The sequence below is a fragment of the Macrobrachium nipponense genome, chromosome 47 (assembly GCF_015104395.2).
Source record: "Macrobrachium nipponense isolate FS-2020 chromosome 47, ASM1510439v2, whole genome shotgun sequence".
Taxonomy (NCBI): Eukaryota; Metazoa; Arthropoda; class Malacostraca; order Decapoda; family Palaemonidae; genus Macrobrachium; species Macrobrachium nipponense.
The window spans coordinates 24,997,494-25,011,708 of record NC_087222.1 but is presented as its reverse complement, the minus strand read 5'-3'; the positions used below and the strand labels follow the sequence as shown (position 1 = coordinate 25,011,708).

The 14,215-nt window shown below is 40.2% G+C and overlaps 1 protein-coding gene across 4 annotated transcripts in view; it reads right to left on the bottom strand.

The window, feature by feature from the left end:
• Positions 1 to 14,215, bottom strand: part of LOC135204774 (85/88 kDa calcium-independent phospholipase A2-like) — a 65,745-nt gene that overhangs the window by 45,427 nt on the left and 6,103 nt on the right. For 2 of the 4 annotated variants that reach the window (XM_064234947.1, XM_064234946.1), the window contains one exon: positions 835 to 1,040. The exons of the other annotated variants lie outside the window; for them this stretch is intronic. In XM_064234947.1, coding sequence (XP_064091017.1) covers positions 835 to 843 — 9 coding nt within the window. In that variant the 5' untranslated portion in view covers positions 844 to 1,040. The remainder of the gene's footprint in view (positions 1 to 834; positions 1,041 to 14,215) is intronic. 4 annotated transcript variants of the gene reach the window in all.

Here is a 14,215-nt window from a genome sequence, read left to right as displayed (position 1 = left end):
AACACAAGGATATGCAAAGCACCAATACAAAACAGCAGGAAACGAAACGCACTAAGTAACAATGACAGCATCACAGGAAGGGTCAATTGTTCAGTTACTTATATATAACCCATAGTCCAGTCCCATATAAAAACAGGGCAAAAAAGTTGATATACCCAAATCTTAGTCTGGTCCTCTTTTTTTTCCTGCAATCACCACTACTGTCTTCTTGAATTCTTGAAAGGTATGCTTTTCAAAATAGTAAAGTAACATCCTTGAGGCAATGTTTTGCAGATTTACATGACATACCTTCCTCTTATCTTCTGCGATTGCTAAGTTATCAAAAATGGTTCAAAATATAAAACCAAAAAAAAAAAAAAAAAATTAAGTAAAGTTATTCCTAAAACAGAACAACACCACACTCTTCATCATAACTAACTGATGACGCTCAAAGCAAAGTCATATTTTCAGTGACAAAGCAAAAGGTGAACTATGGTGATAAATACAGTACAGGCAGTCTCCTGTTACCAGCAGACTGTTATTGACAATCACTACCAACACCAACGATAAAAATTGGACTGTAACTCGTTACCAAGTTCAACAACTGTTCAGGCTTATGCAGCGATGGCTTCTATTTCCGCAGGAACAAAGTTAAATGCCAAAAACCTCACGCACAAAATCAAAAACAGCAAAATTGAAAAGAAAAAAGCAGACCAAAAACTGACGCAGCCATACAAGACACAGGAGAAGAAATATGAAACGACAAAGATCCACACGACGAAAGCAAAGCGAGAGAGATGCAATGGCAGACAACACAAAAGGGGCAGTGAAGTGGGCCACCTACAATCCACCTACTTTTGGCATGATGTTTCCAAGTCTTCACCTGCATGGACATGTACAGTTTATGGGGGCTCCAAAAAGTGCTTAGGTAATAATCTAAAGTCTCAAAGGTTAGTCAATCACCAAAGTAGGAGGAGGTACAGTCATGGTGTGTGTAGGCAGTACCTCCCATGACGCTTCTAAGGCTAATAATATCTTTACGAGTAGGGGACCATTAGTCTCTGAAAAATAATAAGCATGGGGGAATGTTAGCATCTGACAGGAGAGCTTTCAGCAGTAGTCTTACCCACACCTGAAGGGGGCATTGAACGAGCAACTCAAATTTAAAAAAAAATAAAATAAAAAATAAGAAAAGGGGTAAAAAAATAAAAAAAATTAAGCTTTGAATAAACTAAAAGTCACTGACAACTTAATGGCAAAATAAAGGTGCTACAAAGTGTGGTATAAATAAACATTAAAACTTGCGGACAAATAACTGGTGTACATAAGGTGCTCAAGTAGGTCCTCCAAAATTTTAAAGTTACATCTAAAATACTTTACTATACAAAGCGTATTCAGAGCAATAACTATGCAAGCTTTCCAGAATACAGGCAGTTTCCACACATCTGACGATTAAACAAACAAAATATTTGAATACAAAACTTCAAATACAATACTACCAATGTTTCATAAACACAAACCTCTTATAGGACTGATTTTTTTTTTACTTAAGAGATGGTAATTACAACTTACGTTAATGCTATCAGATGCCAGTTTAGACCAGCTTCCACAAGGTCTATATTTCTGCATGAAACTGTTGGAAATCCATGACTAGAATTGGTGTAAGCTATTTTTTAACAAAGGATGGACAACCTCTGTAAGATGAGAACCGTGACATCAATCAGCCTAATACTTGAGGTTTCTATCCTTCTAAGATGTTATTTTTGCACTTACGTGAGAATGGCATGCCACTCTGTAGTCCATACACCAATGCCATCATTTCACTACATTATTTCTCATCTCCTTATAAAATGTACCTGCTCAATATCCCTTTCTTTGCCACTTTTATAAACACTACTGCAAACACAAATAACTTCCTTTTACACATGTTCCATACATGGCGATGTATGAGATAACGACTACCAAGGAAGCAGCCTTTTAGAGATGTACAGTGGGGCATCGCTTATTCACGGATCAGTATTCACGGATCCAGTTAATCACGGGTTTTTTCTTGGACCGTTTCTCATGTTACATCACTGGTATGAATCGCTGCATCACGGGATTTGTTGTGTTGCGTATGCGATGTTTTTTCGGTAGGCTAACCCTCGCCCGTGGTCCGATAACTACCAACATTCATTTAAAGACTCATATAATGATATTAACTGACAATGAAAGGTAATAAAACCATTCTCACCTAATATATTATTGTCCTATCTTCGAAATAAATAGCCTATTCAAGGTTTATGTACGACGTTCATTGGTAGGCTAAGCGTAGTTGCAGTGCGATAACCACCAACGTACACAAACATTACCATTATGATATTAACTGACAATAAAGGTAATAAAACCATTCTTACCATATATATTATAGTATATCTTCATAATAAATAGCCTATTCGAAGAATAATTCCACATCATTGCACTCAACTTATTCGTCGGTAGTGGCCAGCAGCCACAAAATGTAAGCATATACCTTTACGTACGAAAATGGTTTATGTATACGGTTTGCGTTCAAAGTGACATTTTTTGTTTTGATACAAACTTTTAGAAATTTTAATAGTAGTGGTAGTGATATTACAGTAGTAATAACATTAAGGCTAAAATTAATTCGAACTTCATTATTTTTTTGGCAGTATTCGTATATAACTTCTCTGAACAATGAAAGTCATACAAACGCTATTTGTCATAGATTATCGTAAGTATGCGTTTGTTATTGGCGACGAAGCGTAAACGAAATACATAAAAGCATTTTTTACCTATATATCGTCATATCTTCATAATAAAAGGCTATTCGTGGAGTAATTCCATATCAGTGAAATCAATTTTATCTATGCGAGGCCAGCCAGCTGACAAAATGTACGTACGTATATGAAAATCAAATTATGGTAGCGTTCACAGCAAGATTATCTTTCGAAATTTTTATAGTACTATTCATGCTACGTAGTAATAATGTTTGGAATATACGTAACATTAATTTTCAATACAAAATATATCGTTATTTTGGTAGTGAATAATAGTTTAGAATTATCATACATACACTGCATTGTTATGGGTTTGTGCCAGTGATAAAAAAAACCAAAATAACGTTCTCCTTTAAGTCAACGCGTTTAGGAAAAACATGACATAGAATCGACTTTGCGACTTCGTTCACTTTGATATTTTTAACGATACAATAACTATCATTTGTACTACTAAAACCCATCTTCACATAAGTAATTTTTCGTGAGATATGTGTTGTTACAAAAGCTAGCTTATACATAAAAGGCTTTTATAATTTAAGTCATCTTAGATATACATATGTACCCAAACTCATTGTGGGGAAATTTACTACTGTTTCCTCGGATATTGAAATACTTTAGCATCATTCAAACACTTTAATAATATAATGCATAAATACTAGGCTATACATATTTACATCGTATACAAATACTACATACAGTTATATATACATACTTTTATATACAAAGTTAACAGTTATATACACATACTTTTATATACAAAATTATCATATGAGTAGTGATCAGACGACAGCTGTGCACTGGACTACGTACGTACTACTTGGAAGATAAAACAAACAAAAATTTTGTTTTGTTGTTAGTCGCCGGGATAGATTAACATTTTTCCAGAGATTAAAGAGCTGAATTTTGTTTTGAAGGTATGTCAACCGCGTTAGTAAACTAGGTATCACTTCTAAGGAATTTTTTTTTCTCTTCTTTTTGCGGAAGAATCTTCAAGCCATTTTGCATTCAAAGTAATGAGAAGGAATCATTCTATTCTTCATGAAATCAGTAAAATACTTACACTAATAATAAAAACTAAACTACGTACTGTATGCAAAAACACATACATCATCGTTAGCTTCGTGTGTGTAAACGTTCATTCTAAGAAATTACAGAGTAGTATAAATAACACTGATTGGTTGGTTGGTAGCCATGGAGATCTGTTATCCAATGACTGCCCTCTGCTTCGTTCTATTTATAGACATACGCCATGGATGGCACTAGGTTTGAACGTTACCATGTTCGTGATTTTCTGACTGCTGACGGCAAAAATTACTCAATAATTTTCTTTATATAATTATTCCTTCGTGAAAAACAATAATATAATATCGCGGGTTGACCATACCTTCAAAAACAAAATTCAGCTTTTTAATCTCTGGAAAAATGTTAATCTATCCCGGCGACTAACAACAACAAAATTTTTGTTCGTTTTATCTTCCAAGTAGTACGTACGTAGTCCAGTGCACAGCTGTCGTCTGATCACTACTCATATGATTACTTTTGTATATAAAAGTATGTGTATATAACTGTTAACTTTGTATATAAAAGTATGTGTATATAACTGTATGTAGTATTTGTATACGATGTAAATATGTATAGCCTAGTATTTATGCATTATATTATTAGTGTTTTGAATGATGCTAAAGTATTTCAATATCCGAGGAAACAGTAGTAAATTTCCCCACAATGAGTTTGGGTGCATATGTATATCTTAAGATGACTTAAATTATAAAAGCCTTTTATGTATAAGCTAGCTTTTGCAACAACACATATCTTACGAAAAATTACTTATGTGAAGATGGTTTTAGTAGTCACAAATGATAGTTATTGTATCGTTAAAAATATCAAAGTGAACGAAGTCGCAAAGTCGATTACTATGTCATGTTTTTAACTTTAACGTATAGTGGTATGAAAAACACCAGTGTGTCGTAGCGATGCGTCATCAATATAGTGGTATGAAAATACCACATGGTGTTGTAGCGATACGGAATCACAAAGTACAAATCCTTTTCCCGACCATCCTCAGAATTTTACGACTCTTCAACTTCAAGATCGATATGGTAAAATATATTATATAGTCATACTTATTGTTAAAATTCACAAGTTGAACTGCAAAACATTATTATATTTGATTGTTATGTACATATATTTTTGTGTTTTACGGAATGTTTGTTTTGAAAATAATACCTATTAGTGACATATGGTATTAATTGTCCCACTATTTTATTATAGTGATCTTATTATCTCACATTCATTTAACAGTATTATATTAATATTTATTTAAATAAACTGTAATTAATAAATAAACAATAATGAAAAACATAAAGGGAAAAAATGTTTTTGCTGCAGTAGTGGTGGTTTGTTTGATTATGCATCTGACCTCACATTTCTGAAATCTGAAAAATTCCAAAAACCGAAACATCGGAATGTGTGTGTACTGCACATTTTTTAAACACACACAATGTCTACACATTTACTGCAAATTACAGTACGTACGATATTTATTCCTGAGAGAGAGAGAGAGAGAGAGAGAGAGAGGAGAGAGAGAGAGAGAGAGGGGAGAAGATGAGAGAGAGAGAGAGAGAGAATGGATTAAGGACTCCAAGGCGTGTTATTTTTACAATTATTTTATTATCTTGGGATTTTTTTTATCTTGAGATTTTCTATTCAATTCTCGAGATTAATAAGAAAATTACCGTAAATTGACTAGCATCAGCACACATCTGAATGACTCGGCCATTAGCAGGCTAAACCACCAACCTTATGAACTTGCATGATACATGAGATACATGACAAAACACAAAACCACTGTTTATTGGTGAAAATTAGGGGGTTGCACGATATGGGAGATTGCACGTTATTCGAGTATATACGGTATGTGATTTTTTTTAGCCTTTTATGGAACAAAATCTAGCAAGAAATTGCCATTCCCAGTTGGCAACACTGGCCTACAAACGTTTGTTTGTTGTTGTTATGAAATGTGGTGTGCGGCGCGTTCTTTAAATTGTACCCATATAAACGAGTTAATTATGTGGCATCCAAAAGCAATGATTCTTTTACTCTTATGGGAAAGACGCCTAAAGGTCAGATGAAGGTTTTTACGTGGAATATACTAGTATTAACGTGTTGTGACGAAGGGAAGAGATGTTTCGCTGCATACTGTTGGTAGCATTATCGTTATTATATTACTGGATTGCACTGCAAAATCGTCGCCATCTTTTATCAACATACCTAGATTGTTGGTGAGTACCCATATGATTTACATATTTTGATAGTTCTCTTACCACTCATCCTCTCTTTCCTTGTAAAAAAAAAAAGAGGCCCACCATGCGTATGTAGGCTTCTAGCTGTAATCCCTAGGCTAGTAGGCTACATATGTACAGTAGTACATATACCTACTACATTTATTTTTTAAGGCTAATTTTGTACAATAACTTTAAAACTGTCTTGAATTTAGTTTTAGGTGATAGTTGAAAACATATTTGGTGTTTGAACTAAAGTAGGCAGTTATAAACATTGGAATAGTGGTCTTGGGTGGGTTAACTATTAAAGTAGGCAGTTTTAAGCAATTTTTGAGGGGGGTATCAGGATAACACGGGTATTTACTTATCACGGGGGGGTTCTGGGCCCTATCCCCCGTGGATAACGAGGCCCCACTGTACCGCACATTTACATATTGTGTAGACTCATAACTACTAATGGAACAGTCCCCCCAGCATATTCCATCAACACTAATGTCTATTCTAGTGTTACAGATATATATACACAAAGAAAAATTACTGTAACATCAAAAAAAAGGTTAAGACAGCCTACCCTGACTGTATAATTGTACCTTACAGTCAAAAAGCTTGGTGAAAAGCACATTCTTTTCCCAATTTATACAGGGACCGCTGGTTACAGAAGCTAGCCCTGGGCTCAAGTTCATTACCCGTAGACTAACACTACACACAGAAAGACAGACGTACGGATACAGGTGTGATCTACTGTATCAAGATTCCTGCACAATACTGAGACAAACGCAGAGATGCATTCCTTCACTAGTCACCGAAAAATTCCGAGCAGTTGGAAAGCATTACATATTATTATTATTCCTTCCTCCCTGAGGGGTACTTGCTATCTCCCTGAAAAATGATATTGTTAGAATACAATAAAGTTTTGTATATACTTACCCGGCAGATATATACTTAGCTTATGTCTCTGACGTCCGACAGAAATTCGAATTTCGCGGCACACGCTGCAGGTAGGTCAGGTGATCTACCCCCCTGCCGCTGGGTGGCAGGAATAGGAACCATTCCGTTCTAGAACCAGATTTTCTCTTCCACCTGTCTCCTGAGGGGAGGTGGCGGGTGGGCCATTCATCGTATATATCTGCCGGGTAAGTATGTACAAAACTTTATTGTATTCTAACAATATCATTTTTGTACATGCAACTTCCCCGGCAGATATATACTTAGCTGATTGACACCCTTGGTGGTGGGTAAGAGACAACTATTTACTGAATAGACAGGTAAACAACATACGTTGTAGGTAATAAATAAATAAAACCTTGGTTCCTACTTGTTCAGGCGGAAGATTCCATGGCTAATGCCTAGGAATCTGCTTCGCCTCAAGAGCCTCAGCGATATGTGACCTATGGCTAAGAGTTCTTGTGGGTCTGTCGATGGGGTCTTATCCATTTACTCGACAGAGCCTCTTACATGACAATATGCCTATGCCTAGTGGCATAATTAAGGAGCACAACACCGATCTCGATCACCTGATCCTAACACGAGGGTTAGTGCTTAAGTTGAAAAGTTATCCCCAAACTCCTTTCAAACAACCCAAAGAAAAAACACGACGAAATTAATGAAATTTACTCACTATTAAGGATCAGTATCGGCTCCCTATCCCAGCAATGTATCTGCAGACACGTATCAACCAAGAGAGAAGGATCTCTCGTAGGTTATCTTGACATCCTTCGGATATGGGAAGTCAACACAGAGTTGCATCTCCCGTATGTGACAGCTAATATGTCCTTATGACATATTGTTAAGGAAAGAACAAGAATTCGGAAAAGCTCGCACTTCATGCAACTTTTAATTCTCAGCTGTTTGAAGGAATCATCAATGCACTGTCAAGTGCTTTAGGAGATCACATTGTCTCAAAGAAGGCCAGGGCATTCTTGATATAGATCTCTTCTGGGTGAAGCCTGGAGCCTGGCTAGCGCTTCGTGCCTGGCAGGCGCCCTAGCGCCTGTCTGGAGCCTTGCGCCTGAATGGCGCCTAGAGCCTGGCTGGAGGCCCGCCTCGGCTGCTGCCGGCTGGCTCGCGCCTGGCTGGCGCCTGATTGGCTCCTCCCTCCTGGCTAGCGCCTGCGCCTGGCTGGCGGCCTGATTGGCTCCTCCCTCCTGGCTAGCGCCTTCGTGCCTGGGAGGCGCCTAGCGCCTGTTCTGTGGCCTCGCGCTGGCCCTGGAGCCTGCGCCTGAATGGGCCTAGAGCCTTTGCTGGAGCCCTTCGTGGCCTGGCTTGGCGCCTCGCGCCTTTTTGGGCGCGCCTCGCGCTGGCTGGCGCTGATTGGCTCCTCCCTCCTGGCTAGCGCCTCGCCTGGCTGGAGCCTTGCGTCTGGCTGGCGCCTTGCGCCTGGAGCCTGGCAGAAGACTTCATGATTTACTGTTATGAGTCTGCATGCCTCAAGAGTTTCAGCGAGGTAGGGACCTATGACTGACAAACCCTTCTGGATCATGTCAATGGGGGCTAGCCCGCTTACACGACAGAGCCTTCTCGGATCGTGCCAATGGGGGCTGACCCACTTACATGGCAGAGCCTTACCTGTATCATATCAATGGGGACTAGGACCCTCTTACATGACAGAGCTTTAGGTTTCTCTTTACTGGAAGGAGCCTTGCGCCTGGATGGATCCTCAATCCTGACTGGAGCCTAGCCTTGAAGGAGCCTGGCACCTGGATGGCGCCTGGCACTGGATGGCGCCTGGCACCTGGATGGCGCCTGGCTGGCTAGAGCCTGGCGGTGCCTCGCGCCTGGCTTGGCTCCTCCACACTTGCTGGAGCTTCGAGCTTGGAAGAGTCTCTAGGCTGTCTGGCGATGTCCACATCGGACACTCTTATATCTGTCCGATTTGTTCGCCTCTGGCAGGTTGGAGGCCCGCTCCTTCTCAGTATCCGACCATGACAGAGTTCTTTGGAACTGTCCGCCTCTGGCGTTTTCCGCCTGTATTGGCATTTGGCGCCTGTCTGGCGCTACATTGTCCGAGAGTCCTGAACAACCACATAGTCTATCAGGAGACTGGAGAAAGGGTGGAAGAAATTCTTCCCCTTGAGCTTTTGGCCCCTGGCAAGGGGAGGTGATTGTAGTCAGCTACATCCAGATAGACGACAGGATATCTAACAATACGAGAGAGAAGAGTCTTCCTCCGAGGAGGACCTTCGTGAATACTTCCTTTGCTAACGAGATCTCTTCTTACATGTTGATGAGTTTCCTCGTTGCAGAATCTTCCCTATCCTTGCTCGAAGGAAGGAGTCTGTAAGTCGAAGGAGACTCCGAGCTGAAATTGGGCGGAACCCTGATTTCTAGCTCTTATTGTTATCCTTCTGAAATACTTCCTTTGGAAGCATTTCGAGCCCTCATTGCACGTGAAGACTCTGTAGGCAAACGTTTAAACCATCTCTTCTTCTGTAGATGAAAATGGAAGTACCCTGCCTGGGCAACGAAACTTCTATCTGAAAGCGTTGCGTCAGGAATAGAGGGTTTTGTAGTTTCTTGCCAGACATACTATGCTGGCAAGTAACCCATTGCCAAGTCTCCATTGAATCTGATGCGAGATTCCAATGCACAAAAAATTCACTTGTCTTCTTGGTCGTTTTAGGGCTAAGAGAAACAAAGAATTCCTTCATAAACTTTCTCAAAGAAGTTTGATGAGGAGCAGTTCCATTTTGTCGGAACACGGAATCTGTGGCCACAAAAAGATCCCATTCGAAGTACATGATATCCTACTCTTGTCGTATTGCGGTATCGTATAAGATACCCGAAGATCTTAATCCTCTGTTATCTCTAATTCCCCTTGTAGAGACAGAGTATAGCCTTTTACTGCGTTGTTCTTGATAGCAGATATATACCTAGGTGATTCTTCCCTCTGAAAGTGAAGAAAAGAACCTCGCTATGTGGTTCACAGAGGTATCGGAAGAGGACAGTTTCCTCATTCCATCTAGCACGATCTGCAGCAATTCTATGTCTTAGCCATGACTATTGTCATTTACCTTGAAAAATCATCTCATTCATGTTCCACATTTGGTCAGTCCTGCACGCAGACAGATTCAGAGTGGAGAGGTTTTTCAGGTCTATTATAATAAATTCTGATAGAATATCCAGATACTCTTGGAAAAGCCTTATGAAACATGCTATGAGAAGAACGTGACTTCTGTGAATCCAACCTCTAAGGCCAAAATGAGGCATTCATCCTCTCTCCTTTGACGCCCATTTATCTTAATATCTGTAAGAATTTATAACTAGGGGAAAAAAAGACTAAAGTTTATTCCCCTTCTTTAAATTAAAGATGTCGTATATTGCTACCTCTCTTGGTTCGAGGAAAAGGAAGCAGTCTATAGGAAGCCTGTTCGTCTTCTACCTTGCGAAGAGATCTATGAAGAAGACTTTCCGCAAGGTTCTCAAACTCTTTTCAATAAATGTTAGACATACGTTAACAGTCTTATTATCTTCGATCGAGAATCGGTCACGGACATGCAAAATCTTGCATCGAACCTCTTAAGGATCGTTACGTTCCGTGTCTGTTACCCAAATAGGTTCTCTTTGTTAACGCGAAACCAGGGGCGAAAGAAGAGATTCTCGATGCTCTATGCGATATGAGAGTCGTGGAATTGGCCTAAGTGATTAAAATAAATCATTTCATCATTCCTTGTAAGCGACCCTTTCGATTAAATGGGCCGGAACGAAATCAGGAACGAATCTTGCCGTTACCGAGCCTCCGAGAGGCTACTGTTTGTTTGTTTGTTTGTATGGTGTTTTTACAGTGACTTCCGAACCACGTCGAGAGTGAACTTCTATCACCAGAAATCCACATCTCTCACTCCTCAATGGAAAGGCCGAGAATCGAACCGCGACCACCGAGGTGAGAAGCAAACACCAAACAAACCAACCACTACTGGACTCTTAGATTAATAACTCGCTAAAACGAGAAAAAATATCTTGGATGGCGCTTTGGCGCATTGCGGCCCAAGGTGGCGCTTCTGACGCTTTGCGCCAGGCCTGGCGCTTCCTTCTAGTTCTTTTAAGGTTATGTGCCGAACATCTGTGCCTTTATGGTACCCGACATCCTTCACGTGTTAATTCCGTTCTTAGTAGGAAAAAACTTTTATATACGTAGTATAGTCCATTCAGGGAAATAACTTCTGCACTAAGAGAATGTTTCCCATCGACTCACCCATCTTCTCTTGAGCAATATCCGATTCTAAAAACTGTGTGCGTTTCTCGAAAGGATGAGAGAATTATATTATATCGTGCTCTGCCGTATTAGAATCCTTTATAATACTGTCACATTGTGGTTAAACAGCATTAATCTAGGAAACCTTTGTAAGGATACTAGGAATTCTGTAGTTAACCTCGGTATGTGCATAAGACTTGACCATACCGTAGTCTTAAAGTGAATTCTCTTCTACTACATTTTTTCTTCTCACTAAGCATGTACTCTAATAGTCTGCTTTCGTAAGCAATGAGAGCATCATATAATATAGAGTTCCGCTGCGTTAGAATCCTTTAATAATGTTACCTACGGTAAACAACATTGAAATGTTGTAATATCTTTCTTATTGAAAGCTTCTTAGCAAAAGGCAGACAATATTTTATTAGTTTGCTTAACTATTCCCCTCAATCCGAGGCTAAAACCGCGATTGTAGGGTAGAGACACGGTTAGTTATTCCATCCCGCAGGAGAGAGACATGTAACCAACCACTCATGACCGACACCTACATGTCACTGCGTTGGTCACTCACTCTCTAAGGCGCGATAGCAGTCTCCGTTAGCCGTCTGGACTTACTCTTCCAGAGTTGCCAGCTACTCCATTAAATAAAGGAATCTTATAAAATTATTATCGAACTTCAGGAAGTTCTTATTAATGCATATTTAAGCGAAAACCAAGACTTCGATAAATCTAGAAGCTAAGTAGGTGTCTTAACAATCCTTTAAAGCGTAGTCCTTCCTAGGAATTCCTGGAAGGATACTGGTAATTGAGTTGCTCAGCAAAGAAGTAAACTACGGTATGTGCTTATGATTTGCCGTATCGTATTCTCATACAGCAGATACTCTTACTACCTTCTTCCCTGCCGAGGCAGATAGAGAAAGGAAAAATTTTTTACTGTCTTCGTTTCTTTTCGTTAATAGAACGATAGAAAGAGTATATATATCTCCTTAAGGAAGAATTTAATCCAGGAACTCTTTAAATCTTCGTGATTTCCTCATAAATCGCGGAAGAGACAGAATTCCTGTTCATCTGTAAGTTTACGGAAGGAAGTAGATATTCCTATCCGCCATCATACCCAAACGTCGATGAGATTCTTATAAGAAAAACTCCCAAAGCTCTTGCCTCTTCATAACGAGGGAAGAGCATGAATGAAGGAGAGAGTCCGCATTGAGAGGAACTGCCAAACACAGGAGTCTTCTAAATAATGAAAAAAAAAAAAATGGCGTTCTCTTAGTATCAGAATCCTTCTGACAAAAGCGACGGCCGCCTGTGCGCCATCTTGCACCTTTGCCAGGGGAAAGTTGCTCAAGTTAAAACTCAAAGAGAAAGCGCGACTGACTCTCTCTCATAAGAAAGTTTGGAATATTCTGGCGCCTGGCTCCTTGCGCCTAGCGCCTGGATAGTTCCGCGCGCCTGGAATGTTCCGCACGCTAGAAAGGAGACTCGCTCCTGGAACGTTCCGCTTGCGTGGAAGGTCCCGTGTGCCCTGATAGTTCCGAGCGCCTACTAGACCCCTTTTAGAAAGAGCCTCTTGCCCGGAAACGTTCAATGGAAGGATCGTTCTGATTGCCACTGTACTATAAGGCTCCTTGCTCTAGCCGTCTGTTTTTCTGGCGCAATTTGCGCCAGGCTGGCGCTTCGTCTCTTTGAAGGCGCCTTGTGCCAAGAAAAATTTTCTAGAACGCGGCTCGCGCTAGTCTGTTTTCTGGAACGCGGCTCGCGCTAGTCTGTTTTCTGGAACGCAGCTCGCTGCTGGCTGTTGGAACGTGGCTCACGCTAGCTTGCTGGAACGCGGCTTCCTGGCAGGCTGGCTGGCTCTTGCTCAGTGTTCTCTTAGTTTTCAGAGAATGCGCTAGATCATCCAAACTCCAAACATATACATTCTTCGTCTTTTCGGATGTAAGATGAAGAGACGCAGTCTGGGACGCTCTACAGAACCTGCCGAGGGGACGCCTGACCGGTGGGGATTCTCTGAAACCTCCTTACGGCTTTCGACATTCCTTCTCCCCTGGGCTTGGGAGCTTGAAAGAGGTCTAGGCCTGAGAGCGAGACAGAGCCGATCAGACGCACCCTCCACTGCAATGGGGAACACTAGTAATCACTTCTTACCTTTTAATAGCTCACATTTTGAGCCGCAATCCTTGTCTTCAAATTGCAATTATGAATTTGAAGTTTCTGCGAAGTAAGAAGGTGATGAGGATGCAACACTACTAGTACTGTTAATACTCTAATTGCTCGTTAGTACGAGTATCCAAAAAACTTTTAAAAGAAACGTATCTAGTTACATGCTTTACTGACTCCCTAAAGTAGGAAGTCAGTATATTTCCTCAATCAATTCTAACACTTATTACACGTATTAATGAAATAAATATTAATATTTCCCTTTCTTGCAAACTATGTGAGTGTCTACGAAAATTTCGGTAGTTACACGTTCATATATTCTTCGAAATTTTCGAAGCCAAATTCATTAAAAAGTTAATAAAAGCGTATGCCGAACCAAAGACCCAGTACTTCCCTGCAAAAGACAGCCCAGAAGATCGATTTTTTGTGGCGATGAAAAACGAAAATCAAGTCAGGAGGTAGCAACAACATATGTTGACACTACCACGACAGAGAAAATCTGGTTCTAGAACGGGAATGGTTCCTATTCCTGCCAACCAGCGGCAGGTAGATCACCTGACCTACCTGCAGCGTGTGCACCGCGAAATTCGAATTTCTGTCGGACGTCAGAGACATAAGCTAAGTATATATCTGCCGGGGAAGTTGCATGTACAAAACTTACAATGAGACAAACCAGATCAAAACATAACCTCCTTATCGGAGGTAAAAGCCTAACATTATCATCCGGTGTTATCAAAGCACACAGTGATTCACATACAGGAAGGACTGTCCACAAATGGCTAATACGTGTTCATGGCTTTGTCGGCAACCAGCTCTATATCCCAGGA